Source organism: Saccopteryx leptura, chromosome 5 (assembly GCF_036850995.1).
Source record: "Saccopteryx leptura isolate mSacLep1 chromosome 5, mSacLep1_pri_phased_curated, whole genome shotgun sequence".
NCBI classification, from domain to species: Eukaryota; Metazoa; Chordata; class Mammalia; order Chiroptera; family Emballonuridae; genus Saccopteryx; species Saccopteryx leptura.
The window spans coordinates 177,829,807-177,857,778 of NC_089507.1; the positions used below are offsets into that span (position 1 = coordinate 177,829,807).

A 27,972-nucleotide genomic window follows, 5' to 3' on the forward strand; every position below is an offset into this window, starting at 1 on the left:
ATCTCTTTTCATTCCTGTATGTCTGTCCTGCTCTGTCCTTGCAAAAACAAAACAAAACAAAACACCTTGATAGGGTCTTGCTCCCTTCCAGCTGTAATGCACTGCTTATGTGCATCCTACAGGCGTGTTTCGTGAGAGGTGAGGTGTGTGTTCATGCCCTGGGCACTTTCAGACTCTCATAGAGGACATTGGTGATGTAGCTATTCTGGGTAGTGAAATATTTTTGCCTCTGACTATTATAATTCAATTTGTAAGCCATGACCCCTCATAAACTGTTTGTTATCACTGATTAATAAAGAACCAATTTACCATTGCAGCTTCGTCACTTGGGGAATGACGAGGTCCACATCGTCTGGTCTGAACACTCCAGGGACTACCGCAGGGGTATTATCCCAACCGCCTTTGGAGACGTTTCAATCATTATTTACCCAATAAAGAATCACATGTTCTTCATTGCGATAACGAAGAAACCAGAGGTACATTTTCACACTGTTGACTGACTGTATTAACTGACTCATATAGCATTTGCGATATGATTCACTGTTATTGAAACAATGATATAAATATTTAAAAGGGGACTTTATTCCAAGTAGAGAATGTCTTACATGTATCTGAATAACACATGGTATAAGAATTAAATACACATGGTATAAGAATTGGAATTTTCAAAGAATCTTTCATAATGTGCACAGAATTCCGCATTTTATTACTTACCCTCTTGGGAAATTATGATTTTTAAAATGTTTCAAATTTTTTAAATTTGTAATTTAAAAAAAATTATAACTTAAAATTTGGGGAATATTAATTTATAATGAGTTGAGTAAACCCGTATCAGTGTGAATGGCTGTGGTTATAGAATTCAGCTTTGCCTGATGGACGGACATTGTTTGCCGAGCCTCCGACAGTTGCTAACGGTCAGTCTGGAAGGATGTGGGCGTGTCCATGAAGAGGCTGGGCCTCTGTAGCACAGCACAGGTGACAACTTTTACCCGTTAAAGCGTTGAACAGGGTCAGTTCAGTCATGTCAGTTGATAATGATCATGGGACTAGCTGGGACAATCCATGTGCCTTGTACTAGACCCCGTGGCTGGGGTGTTGGTCCTTGCCATGTTTTTAGTGGTACGTTAGGAGTGCTTTTATATAAAGCACTATGTGAACATTTTTTTGTTTTGTTTTGGGATTATTAATAGAAGGGTTTTTTTTTTTAATCTGACCAGTTTTTATTTTATTTTTATTTTTTTATTATTAATTTTAATGCAGTGACATTGATAAATCAGGGTACATATGTTCAGAGAAAACATCTCCAGATTATTTTGATATTTGATAATAGAAGGTTTTTTAATGTATCTTAGCGTTTAGTGTATTTAGTCATTCCCACTTGCCTATTTAAGCTTGATATTGAAAATAATCTTCATTTACATTCCAAATTATTGTCCTAAAGGTGCTAAAGGTTAACATTCTAAATACTCTCTACTTTTAAGCTTTAAAATAGTATAACTGAGATTTACTGGGCCATATAACCTCTGAAGTGTCAATGTTGGGAGGATTAATTAATGAGCTCAAAAATGAGAGGTGCTTCAAACAGTGCCTGGCCCAGAGGAAAAGCTGGTTAAGTGTTAGTTGTTATTATTGCAATTATTGTTTTTTGTCATAGTTGCTACCATGAAAATAAAATGAATAAATAATGAATCCTAAATTTAACATGATTATTTCTCAAACTAGATACAGTGTGGGTCACCTGAATTCAGAAAAGTCCTCCTCTGGCTGGTGAGAAGCCTGACATAGAGGGAACCCTTTTTTTAGTTCAGAAGAAAGAATGCCGAAATTTTTTTATATTAAATATTTGTATTATCTTTGATTTAAGTCTCTGCATATGTGAAGTTTTCACTTTTTTCTAAGAAAATGCTCAGTGCTGATAACATCTGCATTTATCTGTAAAGAGTACAAGTTTAATATTAAGCACTAAACTGAAAATTTTAGTATTAGACAACCAATAAATTCAGTATCCAGTAGCTCTCAAAACTGGAAAATGTGTTTCTTTAAAATTTAGTATGGATTGTCTTAATTAGTTCCTTTTCAACACGGCCCTCTAATGTGTCAGTGTTTTAAAAATGTTGCCTTTATTTCTATAATGTATAAAGAATGTAAAAGATACTACACTTATAATGTATGAAAACGAATATAAACATACTTTTTGAAATTTAATTTAAAAAGGTTTCTAAGTTTTATAAATTTGCTCATAAATTCTGACAAGTTGAGTTGAGAAAATAGCATTATGAATCTTTCCATTCAAAGAGCCCAAAGGGAAGGCAGAATAACGGCCGACTGGAAATTTAGTGTTATCCCTGCATTTAAAGTGCAGACCATTACAATGTAATAAAATTAATCCAGACATTTCCAGGGCAAGTGTGGCTGACCTTTTGTTCACCAACCACTGACCCCGGGGTGAATGCAAGAGGCTTGTGGAGGGAAAGTCTGTTTGTTTGGCTGCAGTCCCTGGTATTTAAATTGCATTCCCTAATCAAATGAAAAGACTGTCCTCTCTATCAGGTTACAGAATCCATGGCAACATTTGGCCTTTTATATCCATAATGTTAGCCTTTTTGTTTGCATCTAAGTAGAGACACCTGGAGCAATGTTAACATTAACCGATTTAGCATTAATAGCTTCATTATATAAGAATTTCTGATCAGATAGCTGTTACTTTTGTTATATTGCTTCAGCTTGTATTGTTGTCATTTTTTATCTCCCTGCTTGGCAACCGGGCAATGATTTGCAAATTTTTTTTGTCTCGATTAATTAAGCAATATAATTATCAGTAACCGTGCTGCAGTCTTTGCTCAACAAAGCTTCTGGGAGAAAACAATGGTCAGTCTGTTAGTGTGAATGCATTCCACGCGTCCCAGATGCATGAGGATATTATGGACAATGAGGGGAAAGGCCGCCTGTGAGCGAGGACAAAGGGTGCCACGCAGACTCGATACACTGCACATACCGCCAGGGACATGCTGCGGGCTCCCTGGGACACAGACGCCTCGTTAGATTACAGCTAGTCAGCAGAGATTAATTCTCAGCCATTTGGTGCAATAATTTACCCATACCCTCGTCTTTTTTAACTAGTGCTCCTTACTATGAAAAGTGAAGGCTTTGTGCTCAAAAGGTTTATTTAGCCATGCCTGCTTTTATGAATCTCCACCAGAAATCATTATATTTGCTTAGAAATTTTAATGATGCTGCTGATTGAAGTTGAGGAATATTCTTTTTTGGGAGGACGGGTTATATACAAGTTTCAAAAATTCTAGGTAGAGTCAAAGTCATTCTTTCAGCACTTGTATATTTCATCTGCATATGGTGTGACTCTTTGATTTAAGTACATTTATTTTACTGGTCTCTGGGAAGCTATACTTTCCTCAGAGAAATTTTAATCCTTTTTTGAAGGAAAAAAAAAAACCTCATCAGTACACAAAAGTCCTGCTCATTGGACAGAGTCATGCATATTCAAATTGTACTCTCATTCATCAGCCTCATTAATAGCGTATGTAATAATGTAGGGCTATTTGTAATACAAGCTCACAGTCAGCATTGCTTCCAAGTCCTTTGAAATTTAACATATTTCACTTTTTCATTCCATACACTTCTCTTAAAGATACAAATTATGTGTCTGGCAGCATCCGCCTCCGCTAATACAGAGCACTTGCAAAATGGTATGTTAGCGAAGTGGGAGTGTTCATAGTGAGCACATAAAACCCTCACGGATGAGAGGGCCTGCTCACTTCTTGAGCTTTTTATTGAACTTTTTAAAGAATAGAGAAATAAAAATCTGTGCTTGGCAACATAATTTCATTGTGGAATTACTTTAAAAGTAAGTCCATCTCCATAAATATCCACACAATTTAGTCTTTCTTTACAGAAAAGAAATGTGCTATTGTCAGAGTTCTTTTTTTCCTACTTCTATTGCCGAGTCAGCAGTCAGGGAGGGCCCGCACATAGCGCAGAATGTGAGTGATTTCAAAGGTGTGTTGAAATGCCCATTTGTTCTGCAGAAAGGTGATTCCTGAAGCCCCCGTATCACACAATACCCATGTTGCTTTCCTTCTTTCAGAAAGTGAAAGTAATACCGATGTTCAAAACATTTGCTTTTATGAATTTGTGAAAGTAAGTGTTAGCACTTTGGGCATGTGTATCTCCAGGCACTTCAGAGACTGGCTGGTGACTGTCTGATGGAAGGGCAGACATTCAGGAGCAGCCGTGACCAGGAGCAGCGAAAATAAGAGGAGGCTTTGGTGAACTGTTCTCCTTATCATTTCAGCCAGAGTGTCAGTTTTGTAATTGAAAAACATGTTAATGTCCTCTAAACGCTACCTACTCAGCCCTGGTAGCTCTGGGCATGGAGACACCTGGAGGGTGATGAGTCATTTCTGAGGAGTGATGAGATGGGAGAGCGGCCCCGTCGTTCTAGTTCCAGTGCTGCCACAGATGGGCGGCTGTCCTGGGCAGATCTCTCCATTTCTTTGGACCTTTGCTTCTTGTCACATTCAGGTTGGGTGCCCAATTATTTTTATAGTCCTTTCAGGGATTCTAAGAGTCCCTTCAAGACAACGGGCCTAGGAGCTTCTTGTTCCTAGATGCCCATCTTTTCCCAGGTTGTCCCAATTCCCCGGGCTGCTTTTGAGGTAGTGTCTGGATCCCTTGCAGACTCAGGAACTGTTGTGACCAAGGTGTTTGTGTCCCTGTTCAGGATGACAGCTAGTCCAGGGCCTTCCCCTAGAGCAAGTGCCCAGAAATGCTGCTTAAGGCTGGCTAATGCACCTCAAGTCACAGGACCATTTGTCATGTGAGACCAAGAGGAGCCAGAACTGGCACCTGTGTTTGAAAGAAAACTCTTTTACCACTGTGGCTTCATTGTATAGCGAGTGTATTTGACTACAACATGGTTATGTAAATTTCTTTCTTTTTATTTCAAATGTGCAGCTTTCTTAAATATTTATGTCAACCCCAATCAAAATAACCTCTTTGAGATTAAGTCATACATTTTAAACTGTTCTGGGAAATTGTTGCAGAAAGTGAGTTGTTAACTTTTGAATATGTTAAGAATCGTTTATTTTGAAAAGATAATTGTTGGCTCAGCAGTAGATCTTCCACGTGGAGTGCGGAAGTCCCAGGTTCAATTCCCAGTCAAGACACATAGGAGAAGTGACTATCTGCTTCTCCACTTCTCCCCTTCCCCCTTCTCTCTCTCTCTCTCTCTCTCTCTCTCTCTCTCTCTCTCTCTCTCATTTCTTCTTTCACAGTCATGGCTCTAATGGTTCGAGCAAGTTGGCCCTGGGCACTGAGGATGGCTGCATGGCCTTGCCTCAGGTGATAAGACGGCTCAGTTGCTGAGCAACAGAGCAGCAGCCCCAGATGGGCAGAGCATCTCCTGGTAGGGGGCCTGCTGGGTAGATCCTGGTCGGGGTGCATGTGGGAGTCTCTCTGTCTGCCTCCCCACCTCTCACTTAATTTTAAAAAAAAAGAAAGATAATTGAAGATAACCAGAATTTGCTAAAATACATTATTAAATGGATTGCTGCAATATGTTCTGTTTTGGTAATTTATTGTTGTTGTTATTTTTAGTAAAGGAATGGCATTGAGAACTTGGTGAAAAGGCAGCTGTCATTTGCAGATGTTACATCAAAATCAAATTTTTTCTCTAATTTGTTGCCACTCCTAATTAGAGGAATTCCCTGGATACAAGGGATTTATGTTATTCCTCTTGTAGTTTTTGAAAGATTATCTGAGTCACTCAGAAGTAGTTGCCAGAGAATAATAAAGAACATTTATTTATAAAATGAGCTTCAGCGCAGATGAAAAAAAATCTATAGCCTGTTGTTAACTCCTCCCTCCTGTTTTAGCTTTCATAACAATTTGGCTATTGAGAATTTCTTCTCAACTAATCTTCCTTAAGAGTTGACATTGTTTCACACATACCCCTGCACTTTTTAGTTGGTCTTTGATATATGCATCTTATTCTCCATTGTCTTCTCCTCCCTCCTGCGGCCAGCCAGAGCCAGGATGTACATGTATGCTGAGCAGCAAATGGTGGATCCTGCTTCATGTTGGAAAGCAAGACAGTTCTCAGCCTTGGCCTCTGAGCTACCTCAGCGTGAAGGGCCTTCTGGCTCAGGAGACAGGGCATGTTCTCCTGACCTTTCGGCACATGCAGGAGCACCTTTCCATATTCCCACGAACATCTGCACACCCTAAACTGAAGCCACACAAGGGAGGCCAGGGTGTTGGGCGCACAGAACCCGTGCAAAGGAAACAAGGCCCTTAGTGTTCAGATCCCGGCCTCATTCCTGACTAGGGCGTCTGACCTTAGGAGAGTTACTTTATGGCTCTAGACTTCATCTTAACCCATCACATGGTTATAAGCCCTCCTTACTATTTTAAGGATTGAGATACTATTTCAGTGGACAGAATGTGAGATTATTCTCAATGGATGTTAATCTTACTCCTCCCATTTCTGTGATGATGCCCACTCATATTGTTTCACACTTTTGTGGTCATGCTCCTGTTCTCACAGCCCCACAACTCTTACACTGTCTCTCCTGAAACAACGTTATTCATAGAATCACACCCATATTTTCTTTCGTCTTTTTGGTGTCTGCTTTTCTAAACTATAGAGTACATATCTCTTCTAAGAATTTGCCCTCAGAACTAAAGAATTTATCCCGACTGCTGTATTTTCTGTGATTTATCTGAAATTCACTAGGCTGTTGTTTGTTCTTGCTGCTTTGTTTTCGTCATGAATACTTTCTTCCCAACTTCACCTCCAGACTGACTTTAGTGTGAGTTATAGGAGGAAAGGCACTTACGTTTTTAAGGAATCTACTTTAAATAACTTTTTTTAAGTGTGGTACTTCTAAAGATAGAACGAAAGGGTTATTCTTTCTTATTTGCTGTAATTGTTACAAGGACTAGGCAACAGTGAGTGATTTTATTTTATTTTATTTTTTAATTTTTTATTTATTCATTTTAGAGAGGAGAGGGAGAGACAAAGAGAGAGAGAGAGAGAGAGAGAGAGAGAGAGAGAGAGAGAGAGAGACAGAGAGAGAGAAGGGGGGAGGAGCTGGAAGCATCAACTCCCATATGTGCCTTGACCAGGCAAACCCAGGGTTTCGAACCGGCGACCTCAGCATTTCCAGGTCAATGCTTTATGCACTGCGCCACCACAGGTCAGGCAACAGTGAGTGATTTTAGGCAATGAAGACTAGTTCCTTGATTTTTCTCATTGGAAGTAAGATGTCCATGCCCCAAGGACTGTCATAAAGAGGACACAGTCAGTTGTCATCCCTGGTAGAACTAAGTCTCATCCTTTGTTCTCATCTGAGTTTCCCCAGATCTGACTGCTTCCTCTCTGTTGAGGGTGCTGATCCCATAATAGCTTTCCCCGATCTCTGTGGTTTCTGCATCTCTGTGTGTTTGTTTTGTTTTGTTTTGTTTTGTATTTTTCTGAAGCTGGAAACGGGGAGAGACAGTCAGACAGACTCCCGCATGCGCCCGACCGGGATCCACCCAGCACACCCACCAGGGGCGATGCTCTGCCCACCAGCGGGCGATGCTCTGCCCCTCCGGGGCGTCGCTCTGTCGCAACCAGAGCCACTCTAGCGCCTGGGGCAGAAGCCAAGGAGCCATCCCCAACGCCCGGGCCATCTTTGCTCCAATGGAGCCTTGGCTGCGGGAGGGGAAGAGAGAGACAGAGAGGAAGGGGGGGGGGTGGAGAAGCAAATAGGCGCTTCTCCTTGCCCTGGCCAGGAATTGAACCCGAGTCCCCCGCACACCAGGCCGACGCTCTACCGCTGAGCCAACCAGCCAGGGCCTCTGCATCTCTGTGTTTTAACTGTGGATCCCTTTTCTCAAACCCACCCAATAGAAGAAGAGATGTGGCCATGGAAGCCTGCTCACGACCCCAGGCTACACCTGTTACTCTGTCTCTGACCTTTCAGTCATCTCCATGAAGTAACACACAGACAGTCTCAGGATATTTTGTTCTAGAAATGTGCAGAGGGGCAGGAGATCCGGTTCCTGCCTAGCGATCTGAGCCTGGAGCTGGAGGCCTGCACTTGCTCATGCAGGCAGCATACATCTATTGAAGCAGCTTCGTGCCAGGCACTGTGCTAAGGCCTTGTTGTCTAGTCGTCTGGAGATCTTATAGCCAGCGGCAATTTCCACTTTAAATTAAGGGAACCATTGTGTCTTCTTCAGGCAGGAACGCTGCTTCCTTAAGTCTAAAAGCTAAAATCAGGCCCTGGCTGGTTGGCTCAGTGAGTAGAGTGTCAGTCCAGCATACGGACATCCCAGGTTCAATTCCCGGTCAGGGTACGTAGAAGTGACCATCTGCTTCTACTCCATCCCTCTCCCCCTTCTCTCTTCTCCTCCCGCAGCCAGTAGCTGAATTGATTCAAGTGTTGGCCCCAGATGGGGGTTGCCAGTAGATCACAGTCGAGGCACATGTGAGAATCTGTCTTTCTATCTCCCTTCTCTCACTTAAAAAAAAAAAAGAAAAATGAAAAAGCCTGACCTGTGGTGGCACAGTGGATAAAGTATCAATCTGGAAATGCTGAGGTCGCTAGTTCGAAACCCTGGGCTTGCCTAGTCAAGGCACGTATGGGAGTTGATGCTTCCTGCTCCTCCTCCCTTTTCTTTCTCTCTCCCCCTCTCTCCTCTCTAAAATGAATAAATAAAAAATATTATGAAAACAAACAAAAACTAAAATCAGAGATCTGAACTATAAGAACAAAAGAAAAAAATACATGTGGGTCAGGAGGAATAAAGTGGGAAGCACAAGGTTTTACCCCTCCCCCCCTTTCCCAGACCTGAGTTTTCTGGTTATGGATTGGTCCCTGGTTCCAAGGATATACCATATCTATAGGTCAATATTCTCACCTCACAAGGTGGTATATCAAAGTTAGCACCAGAAATGAGTGTTCATCTGTCATCATTCATGCAGGAGGCTCTGCCTGTGCTCCTCTGGTCTGGTGTGCCTCTGTCACGCTGACTTTATAGCTGGGACAGTCCGTTCCCTATTCTCTATTCTTCTTCAAGAATGTCTTAGCTTTCCCTTTATGTTTTGTTTTTTAGCAGAGGCGGGGAGATAGGAACAGAGACAGACAGGAAGGGAGGAAGATGAGAAGCATCAATTAGTAGTTGCAATTGCTTTAATTGTTCATTGATTACTTCTCATAAGGTCCTTGACTGGGGGGGGGGGGTGACCCCTTGCTCAAGCCAGCAACTTTGGGCTTAAGCTAGCGACCCTAGGATCATTTCCGTGATCCCAAGTTCAAGCTGGTGACTGCGTTCAAGCTGGTGAGCCTGTGCTAAAGCCTTATGAGCCCACACTCAAGCCAGCGACATAAGGGTTTTGAACCTGGGACCTCAGCATCCCAGGTCAACACTTTAGCTATTGAACCGCCACTGGTCAGACTGTCTTAACTTTTCTTGATCTCTTTGATTCCATATAGATTTCAGAATCAGCTCAAGATACCTTGCGCTGAATCTGTAAATCAATCTGGGAAGAGAAAGGACAACAATGTTTAGTCTTCTAGTCTATGAAGAGATATTCTTTTTATTTAGAAGACTTTACTTTTTAGACTACTTTAATGTCTCTCAATAACGTTTTAAAACTTAATGCTTTCCTTTTTAGATCTGTTTGTGTGAACTTCATATTTTTATGCTGTTTTTAGCAGTGTCTCTTCATTGTCTAAACATTTGTTGCTCTTGCAATAGGATTTTTTTTTAGTTTATCTGTATCCATTGACCTTGATAAACTGACTTATTCTGAACATTTTCTGTAGATTCTTTTAGAGCAGCGGTTAAATAAAATATGTATTTCCGATGGCTTTAGGCGACCCCTGTGTTTTGGTCATTCAACCTCCACCAGGGTCGCGACCTACAGGTTGAGAATCGCTGTTTTAGAGATTCTGTGAATATAATCATGCCATTATCATATCATCTGAAATAATAAGTTTTCTTTCTTTCTTTCTTTTTTTAAAATTTTTGTTAATTTTTAATTTATTGTGTTTACATGGATTCAGGTGTCCCACTGAATGTCACTCCCTCACCCCCCACCCCTGTGTCCCTTTTTATATCCCCTTTGCCCCCTCCTGCTAACTCCACCTCCTGCTAATTAGTGACATTATATAGTGTCACTAATCCTTTACCTTCTCTGACCCCATCCCCTCACCCCCCTTCCCTCTGACTGCTGTCCCTTTAGTCCCTGTGACCCTGCCTCTGCCTCTATTCCGTTCCTCAGTTCACTTTGTTCATTACATTTCATATATGTGTGAGGTCATATGATATTTTTCTTTCTTTGCCTGTCTTATTTCACTTAGCATAATAATGTCCAAGTCAATCCATGCCATCACAAAACATAAGATTTCCTTCTTTTTCACGGCCACGTAGTATTCCATTGTGTATATGTACCAAAACTTTTTAATCCACTCGTACACTGATGGACACTTGGGCTGTTTCCAGATCTTGGCTATTGTAAACAATGCTGCAATGAACATGGGAGTGCATTTCTTCTTTTGAATCAGTGATTTAGTATTCTTAGGATATATTCCTAAAAGTGGGATAGCTGGGCCAAAAGAAAGTTCCATTTTTAATTTTTTGAGAAAACCCCATACAGTTCTCCACAGTGGCTGCACAAGTCTGCATTCCACCAGTGCAGAAGGGTTCCCTTTTCTCCACACCCTCACCAGCACTTATTGTGTGTTGTTTTGTTAATGAGTGCCATTCTGACAAGTGTGAGGTTGTATCTCATTGTGGTTTTAATTTGCATTTCTCTGATGATTGGTGACATTGAACATTTTTTCATATGCCTATTGGCCATTTGTATGTCCTCTTTGGAGAAGTGTCTATTCAGTTCTTTTTCCCATTTTTTAATTGGATTGTTTACTTTCCTGGTGTTGAGTTTTAGAAGTTCTTCGTAGATTTTGGTTATTAACCCCTTATCAGACATATTGGTGAATATGTTCTCCCATTGTGTAGGTTGTCTTTTTATTTTTTTCATGGTGTCTTTTGCTGTGCAAAAGCTTTTTAGTTTGATATAGTCTCATTTGTTCATCCTGTCCTTGATTTCACTTGCCATGGAGATAAATCAGCAAAAATAAAATATATTGCTACAAGAGATATTGGAGAGTTTACTGCCCATGTTTTCTTCCAAGATGTGTATGGTTTCACGACTTACATTTAAGTCTTTTATCCATTTTGAGTTTATTTTTGTGAATGGTGTAAGATGGAGGTCTAGTTTCAATTTTTGCATGTACCTGGCTAATTTTCTTAACACCATTTATTAAAGAAACTGTCTTTACTCCATTGTATGTTCTTACCTACTTTGTCAAATATCAATTCACCATAAAGGCATGTGTTTATTTCTGGGTTCTCTGTTCTGTTCCATTAATCTGTATGCCTGTTCTTATGCCAGTACCAAGCTGTTTTGACTACAATGGCTTTGTAACTTGATATCAGGAAGTGTGATACCTCCCACTTTATTTTTCATTTTCAAGATTGCTGAGGTTATTCGTGTTCTCTTTTGGTTCCATATAAATTTGTGGAATATTTGTTCTATATCTTTGAAGTATACCATTGGTATTGTAATAGGAATTGCATTAAATTTATAGATAGCTTTGGGTAATATAGACATTTTAATGATACTTATTCTTCCTATTCATGAAAACAGTATTTGCTTCCACTTGTTTGTATCTTTCTTTATTTCTTTTATCAGCGTTTTATAATTTTCCGAGTACAAGACCTTTACTTCCTTGGTTAAATTTACTCGTAGGTACTTTATTTTTTTGCTGTTGCAATTATGAAAGGGATTGTTTTCTTAATTTTTCTTTCAGAAAGTTTATTGTTGATATATAAAAATGTCACTGATTTCTGAATATTAATTTTATATCCTCCCACCTTGCCGAATTCATTTATCAGGTCTAGTAGTTTTTTTACTGACACTGTAGGGTTTTCTGTGTACAGTATCATATTATCAGCAAATAATGATAGTTTTACTTGTTCTTTTCCAATTTGGATGCCTTTTATTTCTTCTTCTTGTCTGATTGCTGTGGCCAGGACTTCCAGAACGATGTTGGCTGTGGGTTTGTCATAGATGGCCTTTATCATGTTGAGGTATGTTCCCTGTATTCCCACTTTGCTGAGAGTTTTGATCATAAGTGGGTGCTGGATTTTATGAAATGCTTTTTCTCATCTATTGATATTATCATGTGATTTTTATCCTTCCTTTTGTTTATGTGATGAATCACATGGATTGATTTGCGAATATTATACCAGCCTTGCCTCCCCAATAATAATCTCACTTGATCATGATTTTTTTCATGTATTGCTGGATCCAGTTTGCTAATACTTTGTTGAGAATTTTAGCATCTAAGTTCATCAGGGATATTGCCTATAGTTTTCTTTTTTTGTAGTGTCCTTATCTGGTTTTGGAAAGAGGATTATGCTTGCCTCATAAGGAGCTTGGAAGTCTTCCCTCCTCTTGAATTTTTGAAATAGCTTGAGAAGCATAGGAGTTAGTTCTTCTTTGAATATTTGGTAAAATTCGCCTGTGAAGCCATCTGGTCCAGGACATTTGTTTTCTGGGAGTTTTTTGATAACTGTTTCTATTTCTTTGCTGTAATCAGTCTGTTTAGGTTTTCTGACTCTTCCAGATTGATTTTTGAAAGATTGCATGTTTCAAGGAATTTCTCCATTTCACCTAGGTTGTCTAATTTTTTGACATACAGTTAGTTCTTCATAGTATTTTCTTACCATCCTTTGTGTTTCTGTGGTGTCAGTTGTTATTTCTCCACTTTTATTTCTAATTTTATTTAGTTGAGTCCTCTCTCTTTTTTTCTTGGTGAGTCTGGTTAAAGGTTCATCAATCTTATTTACCCACTCTGGTCCTGGGGAAAGTCTGCTCAAACGGCCAAGTTTCCCTGAGTCTCACCTCCTGAAGCCTGTCTTCTGGCTGCTTGTTGGGCACAGCTGCTGAAGAAACCTCTGCTTGAGTCTACAGCCTGTGGCAAATCAGCGATTAAGAAGAGTGGTGGGTGTGGCTCTGCCCCTTGGCCCCAGATGTCAGTCTGTCCAGACTTTTTTCACAGACCTCAGTAGGGTGAGGCCTCAGGAGTCAGGTGGGTGTGGCCTCTGAGACCCAGAGGTGCGGTCTACCCACCCACAGTTTCAACTGAGTGTCCCGTGAGGTGGAAGCACCAGTAATAGACTTGGGAGGGTTTGTGGGGAGCTCCAGTCTCAACACCAGAAACCTGAGTCACTGACATGCCCCCCGCTTCCTGGCCTCTCAGAACAACCTGTTGCCATGACTGGGGTAGGAGAGAGTCCCAAAAGGGCAAAGCAGCTACTTTTCCCCAGGCTGATGCCACTCAGAGGGGATTGCTTTACCCAAGAAAGATGGCTACTGCAGTACTGGAGAATGATTTAGCACAGGGGTTCTGGTGTCTGTCCCCCACAGTGTCTCTCGGTGGGCCTCCAGCTTTACACTCTTCTCCCGCAACTCCAGTCCTCTCAGCTGTCCCCTGGCAGAGCCCTGGGTAAGTGGCTGTGAGCAAGGTTTTCTGCGTGGGCCCTTTAAAATCAAATCTGCATCCGAGAGGTGTGTCTCTTTCTTGTGGACAGAAACCTGGCTCTTTTCACAGCTAAATGCTGTCTAGGCATCTCTTCTAGGCTGTGGAGCTCTAAGCTGGTGCTCCGGGCCTGGGGCTGAGGATGCCCATGTCTCAGGGCAACCCACTCCACTGTGAGAGTCCCTCTGGACCCTCAGTCCCCACTCGTTCCTAGGAGCAGGGCAGCCCTTTCTGTGTCCCCACCCTTCCTACCAGAGTCGGTGTGGCTTCTTCAGTGATCCTTGGTTATAGACTCCTCTTAGTTTAGTCCATAGTTGGGTTTTCAGATGATTGTTCTTAAATTAAGTTGTAATCCAATTTGGTCCTGGGACGTGACAGTTGGAATGTCCACCTACTCTGTCACCATCTTTCTTTTCCTGTTGTTTTCTTAGTTGTGTAAATGTACCGTGGTAATGTGAGATGTTTACAATAGAGGAAACTGGGTGAGGATTATATAAGGATACTCTGTACTCTTTACAGAGCTTCCGTAAACCCCATAGAGAGAAAGAAGAAGCTCAGGGTTATACACTCAGACACAGGATTGCAGAACACCAGGCATTGTCCTCGGCAGCTCCCATGGAGCTCTGCTTCCCTGAGCTTCGAAGCCGTCCTTCATGTACTGAGCAAAGGAGCCCCAGCTTGCCCGTGTTCAGAGGTAGTGAGCCAAACCCTTCCATCCTCCCAGGCTGCATCTCCCTGACTGCTCCCTCCGGGAAACTCTCTTTCTTCCTTTCTAATTCACAGTATTCTATTCCTAGTTCTTGTGTTGCTGTATTGGCAAGGCTCTCCAATGCAAATATTGGTAGATGTGATCTAGGGAGCATTATTCTCCTTCACAGTCTCACGCAGAAAGCTTTCAATGTGTTACCCTTAAGTTTAGTGGTTCCATAAACTTAAGGGTATAGGGTTCCTTAGGACATTTAACAGATTAGGGAAGTTCCCTTCTATTCCAAGAATGCTAAGAATTTTTTTCATAAATGGATTTGAATTTTAAAAAAAATATTAAAACATCTGCTGAGGTGATCAGCTGACATTTTTCATTTAATCTATGAATGTGGTTAAGCATACAGATTGATCTTTAATAAAAACCCACAAAGGCGTTCCTAGGATCTACCTAACTTGTACATTATTGAGTTGGTTTGATAATATTTTGCTGGGATTTTTGCATGCATGTTCAAGAGTAAGATCGGCTCCTAATATTGTTATTAATAAAATTAGTGGGTTTGTTTTCTCTTTTCCTTTAAATTGAAACTTTCTCTAAAAGATAATTTGTTTCTGAAGGTTTTGTACAGTGTGCCATTAAAGCTATTGGATATGGCTTCTTTTTCATTAAAAATAGCTGTTTTTCACTGTGGTTTATTACTTTAAAGATTATAGTTATAATGTCAATTGTGTCTATATTTGCTAAGTTGTATTTTACTGGGCATTTGGCTGTTTCATCTAAACTTTCAAATGTGTAGGCATAAAGCTATATATATTTTCTAAGCATCTAAAGTTGTGTCTCTTATTTTTAATGATATTTGTGCTTTTTTTTCTTGATTTGTCTTGTCAAAGAGCTGTCAATCAGTTGTATTAGACTTTTTTCAAAGAACCAACTTTCGATTTTTCTTATTCTCTCTATTGTGTTTGTTTCTACTTCATTACTGCCTCCTTTTGTCTTTATTATTTCTTCCTTCCTACTTTCTTTGAGTTCATTTTATTTATTTATATATTTTGTTTTCTTTTAATACTTACTGAATATATTGTCTCATTCAGATGCAATCTTTATTTCTTTCTACTATTTCTTTCTCCCATACCTTTCCAATAAGTATACTTCAGCATATAAATTATAATCTCTACTATTTTCATTATTATTTAGCTTAACATATTATTAAATTTCCATTTCAATGTTTTGTTAGCCCTTGAGTTATTTAGAAGTATGTTTCTTAATTTCTTTTTCTCCTTTGTCCTAGATTAATTGACCATACAAGCAAGGATTTACTGTTTCTGGGCTCTCTGTTCTGTTCCATTGATCTGTGCATCTGTTTTTATGCTAGACCATGCTGTTTTTTTTTTTAAAAATTAAATGTATTGGGGTAACATTGGTTAATAACATTCTAGAAATTTCAGGTGTACAACTTTGTGATGTGCTTCTAGGTGCTCTGGTGTGTGCTCACCACCTGAAGCCTGGTCTCGCTGTCTCACCATACACATATTTGACCCCTTTATCCTTTCTGTCCTCCCCTGCCCTCTTTCCCCTCTGGTAACCCCCATTCTGTGTCTGTAACAATTACTTTGTTGTATTTGTTGCTTTTTGTTTTATATCCTACGTGAGTGAAATCATACGATTCTTGTTCTTTTACATCTTTTTTATGGCTGAGTAGTATTCTGTCCCACAGCTTTATCCAGTCATCCACCAAAGGACACTTAGGTTGTTTCCGTGTTTTGGCTACTTGTGAATAATGTTGCAGTGAACATAGGGGTACATATATCCTTAGAACTATGTAAGTGTTTTCAGGTGTGTAGGTAGGTACTCAGAATCCCTGAGTCCTGTGGTACTTCTGGTTTTACTTTTTGAGGAATCTCCCCAGTGTTGCACAGTGGCCGCACCAGTTTACATTGCCACCAGCGTGTATGAGGACTTCTTTTTCTCCACATTTTTTCCAATACTTGTTATTTCTTGTCTTGTTGAGAACAGCCATTCTAACAAGTGTGAGGTGGTATCTCATTGTGGGTTTGATTTGCATTTCCCTGATAGCTAATGAAGTTGAGCATCTTTTCATGTACCTTTGACTATCTGTAGCTCTTCCTTGGAAAAGTGTCTACTCAGATCCTCTGCCCATTTTTTTAACTGGAGTGTTTGTCTCTTAATTTCTAAACAAATATTTGTGCTAGTTATCCTTTTGTTGTGAATTTTTAACTTAACTCTTTGGGTAGAGCAGGGGTAGTCAACCTTTTTATACCTACAGCCCACTTTTGTATCTCTGTTAGTAGTAAAATTTTCTAACTGCCGACTGGTTCCACAGTAATGGTGATTTATAAAGTAGGGAAGTAACTTTACTTTATAAAATTTATAAAGCAGAGTTACAGCAAGTTAAAGCATATAATAATAAATACTTACCAAGTACTTTATATCAGATTTTCGCTAAGTTTGGCAGAATAAAGTTTTATAAAAAAACTTACTGTAGTTAAATCTGACTTTTTATTTATACTTTGGTTGCTCCGCTACCGCCCACCATGAAAGCTGGAATGCCCACTAGTGGGCGGTAGGGACCAGGTTGACTACCACTGGGGTAGAGTATAGATTGTATGATTTCAACTCCTTGAAATTCTTTCAGATTTTCTTTATGATCCAGAATAGGGCTCAGGAAAGTTTCTGTAGAGGACCAGGTCATGAGTGACTTAAGCCCGGGCCCTACAGTGTCTGTGGCAATGATGCAGCCCTGCCTTGCTGCACGAGAGCAGGCTTGTGCAAGGCGTGCCTGAAGGGAGGCTCTGTGCTCCAGTAAAACTTCACTTTTGGACTTTTGAATTTCATGTAATTATCACATCACAAAATACTATTTTCAACCAATTAAAAAGGTAAAAACCATCCTTAGCTTACAAGCCATACAAAAAAAGGCATCAGGCTAGTATTAGGCTGTATTTGTGACTCCTTAGCCTGGAGCATGGTCAATTTTTAAATTATGTTCTGTACAAATTGAAAAGAATGTGTCTTCTGTATTGTTGGGTGAGGTGTTTCATTCGTATTCATTAGGATCAATTTGTTATTTGTGTTGTTAAAATCTTCTGTATTCTTGTTTTTATAAAAATATTTTCATATATATATATTGTATTCTTCTGAAGCTGGAAACGGGGAGGCAGTAAGACAGACTCCCGCATGCGCTCGACCGGGATCCACCCGGCACGCCCACCAGGGGGCGATGCTCTGCCCATCCGGGGCATCACTCTGTCGAGACCAGAGCCAGTCTAGTGCCTGAGGCAGAGGCCATGGAGCCATCCCCAGCACCCGGGCCATCTTTGCTCCAATGGAGCCTTGGCTGTGGGGGGGGGGGGGGGAGAGACAGAGAGGAAGGAGAGGGGGAGGGGTGGAGAAGCAGATGGGCGTTTCTCCTGTGTGCCCTGGCTGGGAATCAAACCCGGGACTTCCACATGCCAGGCCGACGCTCTACCACTGAGCCAACCGGCCAGGGCCTAAAAATATTTTCTGAACTGTAACAGTAATAAAGGGTACCAACTGTAAGTATACAGCTTGATGAATGTTTTTAAAGTGAACCGTTTACTACACAGATCTTAACATGTGATATTGCCAGCCCCCCAAAAATCTGCCATATGCCCCCTCTCAATCACTAATACCCCAAAAGGTGGCCACTATTCTGATTTCTGTCACCATTCAATAGTTTGACCTGTTTTGAATTATATAGTATGAACCTCTTTGTGTCTGTTTCTTTCGCTTAGCACTCACTGTATTTGGGTTATTTCCATGATGTTACATGTAATTGTGAATTGTTCATTAGTGCAGAATAATCTATTGGGTGAATATACCACAAATTTTTTACTCATTCTCCTATTGATGGAAATTTGGTTATGTCCAGTTTGGAGAATATGTTTGAATATTTGCCTTTTCACCTTCATGATTAATAGAATTTTTAAAATTTTTATTAAGTTTAATTTATTTTTTCTTTTATAATTGATCACTTTTGTACCATAAAAAAATCCTTGTTAGACTTTACTTGCTGTAAAACTGATGTGTTTTCTTTATTGCAAATCAATTATCATATATGTGGCTGTGTTCTCAGACACTATATTCTATTCTATTGACATATTTGTCTATCCCAGTGCCAATATTATGGTTAGTTAATTATTATCATTGTATAGAATATCTTGAAATCAAGTAATATAAATCTGATAATTGTCTTGGCTAATTTATGTCTTTTTATTTTCACGTAAATTTACAGTCACCTTGTTCATATCTATACAAACAGCTTACTAGAATTTTGATTTGGTTTATGCAGAATCTATAGCCAAATTCAGAAAACTTGACATCTTAACAGTATGGAAACTTTCAATCCATGAACATTGTACATCTTCCCATTTATTCACATGGTCTTTTACTAAGCAATGTTTGGTAGTTTTAAGTATAGATATCTTGCAGCACTTTTGTCAAATTTATTTCTTAATATTCAATACTTTTGATTCTGTCAGGAACAGCATTTTCCCCCTTTTTATTGAATTTATTGGGATGACACTTATTAACAAAATTATACAAGTTTCTGGTGCACAATTCTGTAACACATCATCTGTACACTGTATTGTATATTCACACCCCAAGTCAAGTCTGCATCCATCACCATTTATCTTTCCTTTACCTGCCTCTACCCCCCTATCCATTCCTCCCTCAACTCTATTTTCCATGTCCATGAGTTTCTCTCTCTTCTTGCTCAGTCCCTGCATTGCCTCCCACTCAGTGCCTCCTCTAATAGTTATCAGCCTTTCTGTGTCTATGAGTTTGTCTCTGTTTTGCTTGTTAGTTTATTTTGTTCATTAGGTCCCACATATGAGTGAAATCATATTGTCTTACTCTGACTGACTTGTTTCAATTAGCATAATGCTCTTCAGGTCCTGCCATGCTCTTGGAAAGGGTAAGAGTTCCTTCTTTCTTATGACAGAGAAGTATTCCACTATGTAAATGTGCTATACAGCTTTTTTATCCATTCATTTACTATTGGACACTTGGGCTGCTTCCAAGTCTTGGCTATTGTAAATAATGCTACAATGAATGTAGGGGTGCATACATTCTTTCTATATTAGTGTATCTATCAGGTTGTTTTGGATAAATTCCCAGATGTGGAAAAGCTGGGTCATAAAGTTGTTTCATTATTATTTGTATTTTATTTTATTAAATGATACTACTTTCCACAGTGATTGCACCTATCTGCATACCCACCAACAATGCATGAAGGTTCCCTTTTCTCCACACTTTTACTAGAACTTGTTTGTTGATTTATTAATGATAACCTTTCTGACAGATATAAGGTGATAATATCATTGTGGTTTTAATTTGCCTTTCTCTGATGGTTAGCGATGTTGAGTATCATTTCATGTGTCTGTTAGCCATCTGGGTTTGGAGAAATACCTATTCATTTCCTCTGCCCATTTTTTACTTGGATTTCTTGTCATTTTGGTGTTGAATTGTCTGAGTTCTTTACATATTTTAGACATTAACCCCTTATCAAATGTATCATTGGCAAATATGTTCTTCTATTCACTGGGTTGTATTTTTGTTTTGTTGATAGTTTTCTTTGCCGTGCAAACACATTTTTGTTTGATGTAGTCCAGTTTATTTTTTTTTTCATTTTCCTTGCCCAAGGAAATATATCAGAATAAAAACACTGCTATGAGAAATGTCCCATATTTTACAGCCTTTGTTTTCTCTTAAGATTTTTTTGGTTTCAAGTCTAACATTTCAGTCTTTAATCCAATTTGAGTTTATTCTTGTGGATGGTGTAAGAAGGTGGTCCAGTTCATTTTTTTATATGTATCTGTCCAATATTGCCAACACCATTTATTGAATAGATTATTTTTACCTCATTGTGTCTTTGCCTTTCTCAAATATTAATTGACCTTAAAGGAACTGGTTTATTACTTGACTCTCTGTTCTGTTCCATTGATCTATGTGTCTGTTGTTATGCCAGTACTATGCTGCTTTTATTACTATGGCTTTATAGTATAGTTTGATGTCAGGTAGCATGATTCCTCCAACTTTGTTCTTTTTTTTCAAGATCACTGTTGCTATTTGGGGTCTTTTGTGGTTCCATATACATTTTAGAATATTTATTCTAGTTCTGTGAAATATTCCAATGGTATCTTAATAGGAATTGTATTGAATCAGCATATTGCTTTGGATAGTATGGACATTTTTGTGATATTCTTCCTATCTATGAACACGGTATATGTTTCCACCTATTTATATCTTCTTTAATTTTTTCCTTCAATGTCTTATAATTTTATGAGTACAGGTCTTTTACATCCTTGCTTTATTTTATTCCTAAGTATTTTTATTCTTTTTGAAGCAGTTGTGAATGGTATTGTTTTCTTAGTTTCCCTTTCTGATAGTTCATTATTGGTGGATAAAAATGCAACTTATTTCTGGATATTTATTTTGTATTCTGCTACTTGACTGAATTCATCAGTTCTAGTAGTTTTTTGGTTGAATCTTTATAGTTCTCTATGTACAGCATCATGTCATCTGCAAATAATGAATTTTACTTCTTCCTTTCCAATTTAGATGCCGTTAATTTCTTCTTTTTATTTGATTGCTGTGGCTAGGACTTCCAGTACTATGTTGAATAAGAGTGGTAAAAGCAAACATCTCTGTTTTGTTCTCAATATTAAAGAAAACACTTCTACTTTTTTCCCATTGAGTATGTTGCAAGTTTGTCATATATGACTTTTATTACAATTGAGGTATCTTCCCTCTTTTCCCACTTTGCTGAGAGATTTTATCATGACTAGTTACTAGATTTTATCAGATGCCTTTTCTGCATCTATTGACCTGATCATATGATTTTTATCCTTTATTTTGTTTTTATGATATATCATGTTAATTGATTTATGAATATTGTACCAACCTTGGATCTCCAGAATAAATCTCACTTGATCATGGTAGGTCATATTCTTTTTTTTTTTTTTTGTATTTTTTCCAAAGCTGGAAACGGGGAGAGACAGTCAGACAGACTCCCGCATGCGCCCGACCGGGATCCACCCGGCACACCCACCAGGGGCGACGCTCTGCCCACCAGGGGGCGATGCTCTGCCCCTTCAGGGCATCGCTCTGCTGCGACCAGAGCCACTCTAGCGCCTGGGGCAGAGGCCAAGGAGCCATCCCCAGCGCCCGGGCCATCTTTGCTCCAATGGAGCCTCGGCTGCGGGAAGAGAAGAGAGAGACAGAGAGGAAGGAGGGGGTGGGAGTGGAGAAGCAAATGGGCGCCTCTCCTATGCACCCTGGCCGGGAATCGAACCCGGGTCCCCTGCACGCCAGGCCGACGCTCTACCGCTGAGCCAACTGGCCAGGGCCAGTAGGTCATATTCTTAATGTATTGCTATATTGTTGAGGATTTTAGCATCTATATTCATCAGGGATATTGAGGGGGGGGGGGTTTGTTTGTTTGTTTGTTTGTTTTGTCGTATCTTTATCTGGTTTTGGAATAAGGGTAATGCTGGCTTTGTAAAATGAGCTTGGGAGTCTTCCCTTCTCTTAAATTTTTTGGGGTAATTTGAGAAGCATAGGTGTTATTTCTTTTTTGAATGTTTGGTAAATTCACCAGTGAAGCCATCTGGCCCAAGACTTTTGTTTATTGGAAATGTCTTTTATTACTGCTTCAATTTCATTAGTTGTAATCTGTTTATTCAGATTCTTGGATTCTTCCTTATTCAGTTTGGAAGATTGTATGTTTCTGAGGATTTGTCTATTTCATTCAGATTGTTCAATTTGTTAGCATATAATTGTTAAAAATATTTTCTAACAACTCTGTATTTCTGTGGTGTCAGTTGTTACTTCTCCTCTTCCATTTCTGATTTTACTTATTTGGTTCTTCTTTCTTCTTTTCTATTGATAAATCTGGTTAAAGGTTTCTCGGTGTTGGTTTTTGTTTGTTAGTTTTCCCCAAAGAATCAGCTCTTAGTTTCATTGATATTTTGTATTTTTAGACTGTTTATTTCTGCTCTAATAGTTATTATTTTCTTCTACTCACTTTTTGCTTTTTTGTTGTTCATTTCTAAGTTCTTTTAAGTGAAAAAGTTAGAGTGTTTATTTGAGATTATTCTTTCCTCAGGTAGGCCTGTATTGCTATGAATTTCCCTCTTAAGACTGTTTTTGCTGTGTTCCATAGATTTGGGATTGTAGTGTTTTCATTTTAATTTGTTTCATGGTATCTTTTGATTTCTTCTTTGATCTAATTGTTAACTCATTCATCGTTTAGTAACATGATATTTAGCCTCCATGTCTTTATGTGTTTTTTAGTTTTTTTTCTTGTGATTGAACATGTGGTCTATCCTAGAAAATGTTCCATGTGCACTTCAAAAGAATGCATATTCTGCTGCTTTGGGGTAAAATGCTCTGAATTTATCAACTAAGTCCTTCTGTTTTTGTGTGTCATTTAAGGCCACCAGGCTTCCAGTTGCCAGGCTGCACTGCTGTGGTGTCATCCTTGACTCCTTGTCTTCTCTCCCACTTTGTTAATAATCTTTGACAAGTCCTGTCGTCTCTTCCTTCAGACTATCTCCAGAAACCACCACACTCCCCACTTCTGCTACCTTTCTAATCCAAGCCATCACCATCTCTTGCCTGAACTATTTAGTAGTCTCCTAACTGGTATCCATAACTTTCCCAATACAATACCTTTAAAATATAGGTTAGAGCAGGGGTCTCAAACTCGCGGCCCGCGGGCCGCATGCGACCTGCCGAACAATTTTGTGTGGCCCGCAGACTAATCCACGAAGTTCAAAATATTTTGGATAAAATTAAGTAAGCCTAGGGGCATACTTGTATTTTTCATTTCTCTAGCATCCTAGCTAGATATTAGCTTAGTTAACAGCAGTTGTGATGCGAACTACAGTTTCTGGTCGTTTTGTGACACTGAAAAGTGTTGCGTAACAGTTGCCTTTTGTAGACCTAGTGCGGCCCGCCGAATGGCTGTGATCTTGCTCTGCGGCCCACATGCTGAGTTGAGTTTGAGACCCCTGGGTTAGAGCATATCTCCCACATACCTCACTTTCATCTTAACACAGAGCAAAAATCCAGAATCCTTCAAGTTCCCTACAAGGCCCCTCTTGCTACCTGTCCAACTTTTTCACCTTCTGTTCTTTTTCTTGCTTACTTGCTTTCAGCCTCTGTGGCTTCCCTGCTGTTGCTTAAACATTCTAGTTTTACTCTCACCACAGGGCCGTTGTATTTGCTGTTCCTATGCCAGGAATGCTCTTTTGTCAGATGACTGCCTAGCATGGGGTTCATTCCCTCACCTCTGTCAAGTCTTCACTGAGACATGGTCTTCCCCTTAAAACTCTCCCTGGCCATGTAGCTCAAATTGGAGAACTGCCCCTCAGAATGAGCCCTGTTGCTCTGCTGCTTTGCTTTTAACCTTAGCACCTCTACATTGTATAGCTTATGTATTTGTGCTGTGTAGTCTCTGAAACCTCCAATAAATTCCAAGCCCAATGAAATCAGGAATTCTTTTATTCACTGTTGTGTCCCCAGTGAACAGGACAGCGTCTGTCACGTAATAAATGTTGTGGTTTTTTTTTTTGAATAAATGAATAAGCAAGTGTGAGAGTGAATAAACACAAGAGTTACAAGGCAGACCTGATCCTTGAACTCTCGGAGCTGACAGTCTCCATATTAGTGAGTGGAATCAATGAAAGGGTGATGGAAAAAAGAAGTGAGAGAGAGAAGGAAGAAATCCAAAGGGGTAGGTGCCAAAACCCGTGGGTTGTTCACATGGTAGAAGTGGGTCCAGTGAAGGAAAGCTGAGCCTCTGTTAAAAGGCAGAGGAAATGAGTAGAATGCAGTCAGTATCTTCTTAGAAGTAGAGGGAATGAAGCTTTAAGAAGAATGAAGACTGTAAGTAGCAGCTTATAGTTGTGAGCAGGGATAGTCGTCATCTCTGTTAAGAATTATTATACATCAGGATCTATGCAGAAATACTGCCAGTTTCAAAACTGGCTTCAGAAGGATGCAAGGCTGGAGGTGTGCAGTGTCAGGCTGGTGTATTGTACATAATCTTCACCATGGAGGCATTTACAATAATGCCATTTCTGTAAACGACAATGTGGGGAAAAAAAGACTAACCTGGAACAATATGTCATTAGAAATTTTTCTGAAGAGTTCGTAGTAGAGGAGCATTGTGGAGCAGTCCTTTTTGCTTGATTTGAAAGCCCTCGACCTATGTCCCACTAAGGTTCCCCTCAGTCCTGTGAGTGACAGCCATTTGGGTCCTAGCAAATCTGAGACATCAGTCAGTTGTTCTCGTGTCTTTGGTTTGACTTTGACTGGGGTTTGAAAATTAAGTGTTTTTCTGTTTTGTATCAACAGGTACCGTTTTTTGGGCCTCTGTTTGATGGAGCCATAGTGAGTGGGAAGCTACTGCCAAGCCTTATATGTGCCACGTGCATCAACGCCAGCCGGGCCGTGAAGTGCCTCATCCCACTCTACCAGAGTTTGTATCTTTTTGCTGTAAATATACAACTTACTACACAACTGTTCACTTTAAATATACAGCCATCCCAGAATCCAGAATCCTGGCAGTTTTTCATGAGAGGTAAGTATTATTAACTGGGTTGAAGAGGGAAGAAGAAAAAATTGTTTTCAGTCTGTGTTGAAAATGACATAGTGTGATTTTCATAGCATTTGTATATTAACGATAATAATTCTGTGTTGCATCAAACTTAGAGTTTATTTTCATGATATTGTCACATAAGTCTGCACTAGGAAGCTGTGACTATCAAGAGATGCTTGTATCTTTTGGGGTATTTTTCCCCAAGCTCAATCTCCTCCTACCCTCATCTCTGTTAGTTGCATTCTGTTGTGAGGTCACTTAGAGTGCCTACTGGAAACCAACAGCACATGAAATGTCTCTAGTAAACCAAATAATGTGGCAAGTGCCACCAGAGAAGGACCAATGGTGTTGGAGGGGTCGGAGGCAGGAAAGACTGCACCTGGCTGGGAGGACCAGGGAGCCGTCCGAAACCAAGCTGCGTTTGAACTCCCCAGTGAGTGGCTAGGAATTCTTCTGTAATTCTTTTCAGATCCTTAATATCGCCTTCTCTAATTCTTAATCTTCTCTAAAAACAAAAGAAATTTTAGTTGGCATGCTATGATTTCAAAATCCAGATGTGATCTGTGATTATAAGAAAAAGACATTAAGGTGACTTCATAAAATTGCTGCAAAAAGCATCCAACCTCTTGACAAACTTTAAAACCTCTTTGTTTCTAATTGGTATTAATAATGAGTGTAAACAGATTGCATTTGACCTCATCTTCACTACTTCTCCCAACTTTACCAAACGTGATGTGTCACTACAGGTTGCGGGTGAGGGGTGGGTGAGTACTATCACGTGTGAATATATAGTTTATAAAAAATACCTTTTATTAAAATCCTGGTCACTTCATTGACTGATATTCTGTCTTTAGATTAAAAAAAAATACATATGCCATGTGGCAACTTGGAATTATCATAGAAATTAGTAGTAGAAAAGAGCTATTAGGTCCCATCTGGTACCTCCCCAGGGGCCAGGGCAGCATTATTCCCTTCCGCGTGCTCCCGGTCGCTTTGTCCAAGCTGGTGGTGTCGGTTTTGGAGAAGGCATTCTGTGCAGAGATTGCTACAGCACTCTAGACTTAATCTTATGGCTGGTGTTGATTCAGCCTTCAGCATGGCGCTTTTATTTCACATGCTGTTGAAAGAGGTTCTTGGCAGAAATGAGAAAGATCTGTTCAGCAATTGGCTTGTCATTTTGCATGTCAACTAGGGTGAGAGGGACGCTCGTCAGTCAAGTATATTGGAGCAAGGTGAGAAAAAAAAATCATTTGCAAACAAAAATTCCATTTTGTACAAGTCCATTGTGATTTTTGTCACGTCACTTTCTTCACCTATCTAACTTCTCATTATAAAATACATGCTTTGTTATTTTGTTAGACACTGCTTTCTCAAATAAGAATTAATATGACATCAGAACAGTCAGGTTTAGGAAAAACAATTCTTTTAAAAGTTCAAAGGGCATTACGTTACTTTTAAAACTTTTCAAGCAATTATATTGGACTAATATGGATGCCATTTAGAACTGTTGATGTTAATGTGGGTTAACAAATGTTATACTCTGAAATAACTCATAAAATAGCCAGGTTAGCATCTCAGAGGACAATTTAGTATAGAGATTAGGAAAGAGAAAATAACAAACCCTGATATGGTGATTATTATAAAATTTTAAAATATTTTTCTTTTGTCTTATACATTGAGAAGATTTGTTTGGTATTATTCAAATGTATTATTTAAAACAAGAAATAATATATGTAATTTTTTTATATAGATGTAGTCAGTGGGGAAAACTTTGCAATCACTTAACTATTCTATTCTTTCATTTCTGTCTATAGAAGGGCTGATATGCAGGCCAGAAACCAAAGATATAACAAGAAGTAAAGGGAGGGGCAAGGAGGGCTTTTTTGTTCTTTAAAAAATTACTAATTAAAATTTTTTTTAATTTAAATGCTTGCACATATTTGCCAATCCTATTAATAACTAATTTGCTCCCTTAATCTTCTGTTAAAGCATCCTAATCCTCACATGGCTTTGGCAAAGGTCTGAACTAGTTTGTGTTACAGCTGATGTCTGGAATTTGGTGCTTAGATTTGAATTTTGAAAAACACTGAGTAACCTAACACATCCTAATCATGAGTGTCTCCTTATATATATTCATTTACCGAACAGTTAATGTGGACTCCCAAAGTACCAAGCCCAGTGCCAGGGGCTGAGAGTGGGGGGACCAAGGCAGGTGAGTTTCTTGCCTATGCTTCAGAGAGAAGACAAGCTAAGGAAGTTCTGTAAAAACAACTAAGTGGGGATGGGGTGAAACCATGGGGGAAGTCTTTTGGAGAGAGTATATATGCTGGGATTGGAGGAATCAGATAGAAGCTGTCCCCAGAGAGCAGGGTAGCCTTCTGGGTCGAGAACACTTAGCAAGTGCAAGGACTCAGAGTGTTCTCGAGTAGGTAAACTTGGTGTTTTCTGGGATTCTGTGCACTGTCAAGTCCATCAGGGGCCTCGGAACAGATGTAAGAGCAAGCTCCCTACAGAGACGGTGTTCTGGGTGCTACCTGAGGAAGCCAAGCTTCCCTAACCCTTTCACCTCATGGCCTTCCTTGCGAATTCTAATCTGAGTACAGCACTAAGGCTGCCTGAGTCAGGGCCACAGGAGGGACGAGTGTAGGGGCCAGCACCCCAAGACCCTAGAAGACCCCAGAAGTTCCCTAAGAGCTGAGAAGATCAGTAATAGTTTGGACATACCTGAAACCATATCCAGCTACATAACCTGTGGGTCCCAATGTAGAATGGAACTATGTGACCCCTTGTTCAAAATACAGGGACGAGTAACTTTAAAGATGCTAAAATATAAAGCTGCTTCCATTCTTCTCTGGCTTTTCTCGCTACTTGTCCTGGTATTTTTTTTATATGTTGTTTAATGTCATTTTAAGTAAAAAAACTTTTTTTTTAATTATCAGCATTAATTTTATCATTTACCTTTGTATTGTTCAATGCCAGTTTAATATGCAAATGTAGAAACACTT

General features: G+C 39.5%; 1 protein-coding gene across 3 annotated transcripts in view; it reads left to right on the forward strand.

Moving 5' to 3' along the window:
* The window catches only part of RALGAPA2 (Ral GTPase activating protein catalytic subunit alpha 2), a 379,248-nt gene that overhangs the window by 263,532 nt on the left and 87,744 nt on the right, over positions 1-27,972 (forward strand). For all 3 annotated transcript variants that reach the window (XM_066386989.1, XM_066386988.1, XM_066386990.1), the window contains 2 exons: positions 318-476; positions 24,724-24,851. In XM_066386989.1, coding sequence (XP_066243086.1) covers positions 318-476; positions 24,724-24,851 — 287 coding nt within the window. The remainder of the gene's footprint in view (positions 1-317; positions 477-24,723; positions 24,852-27,972) is intronic.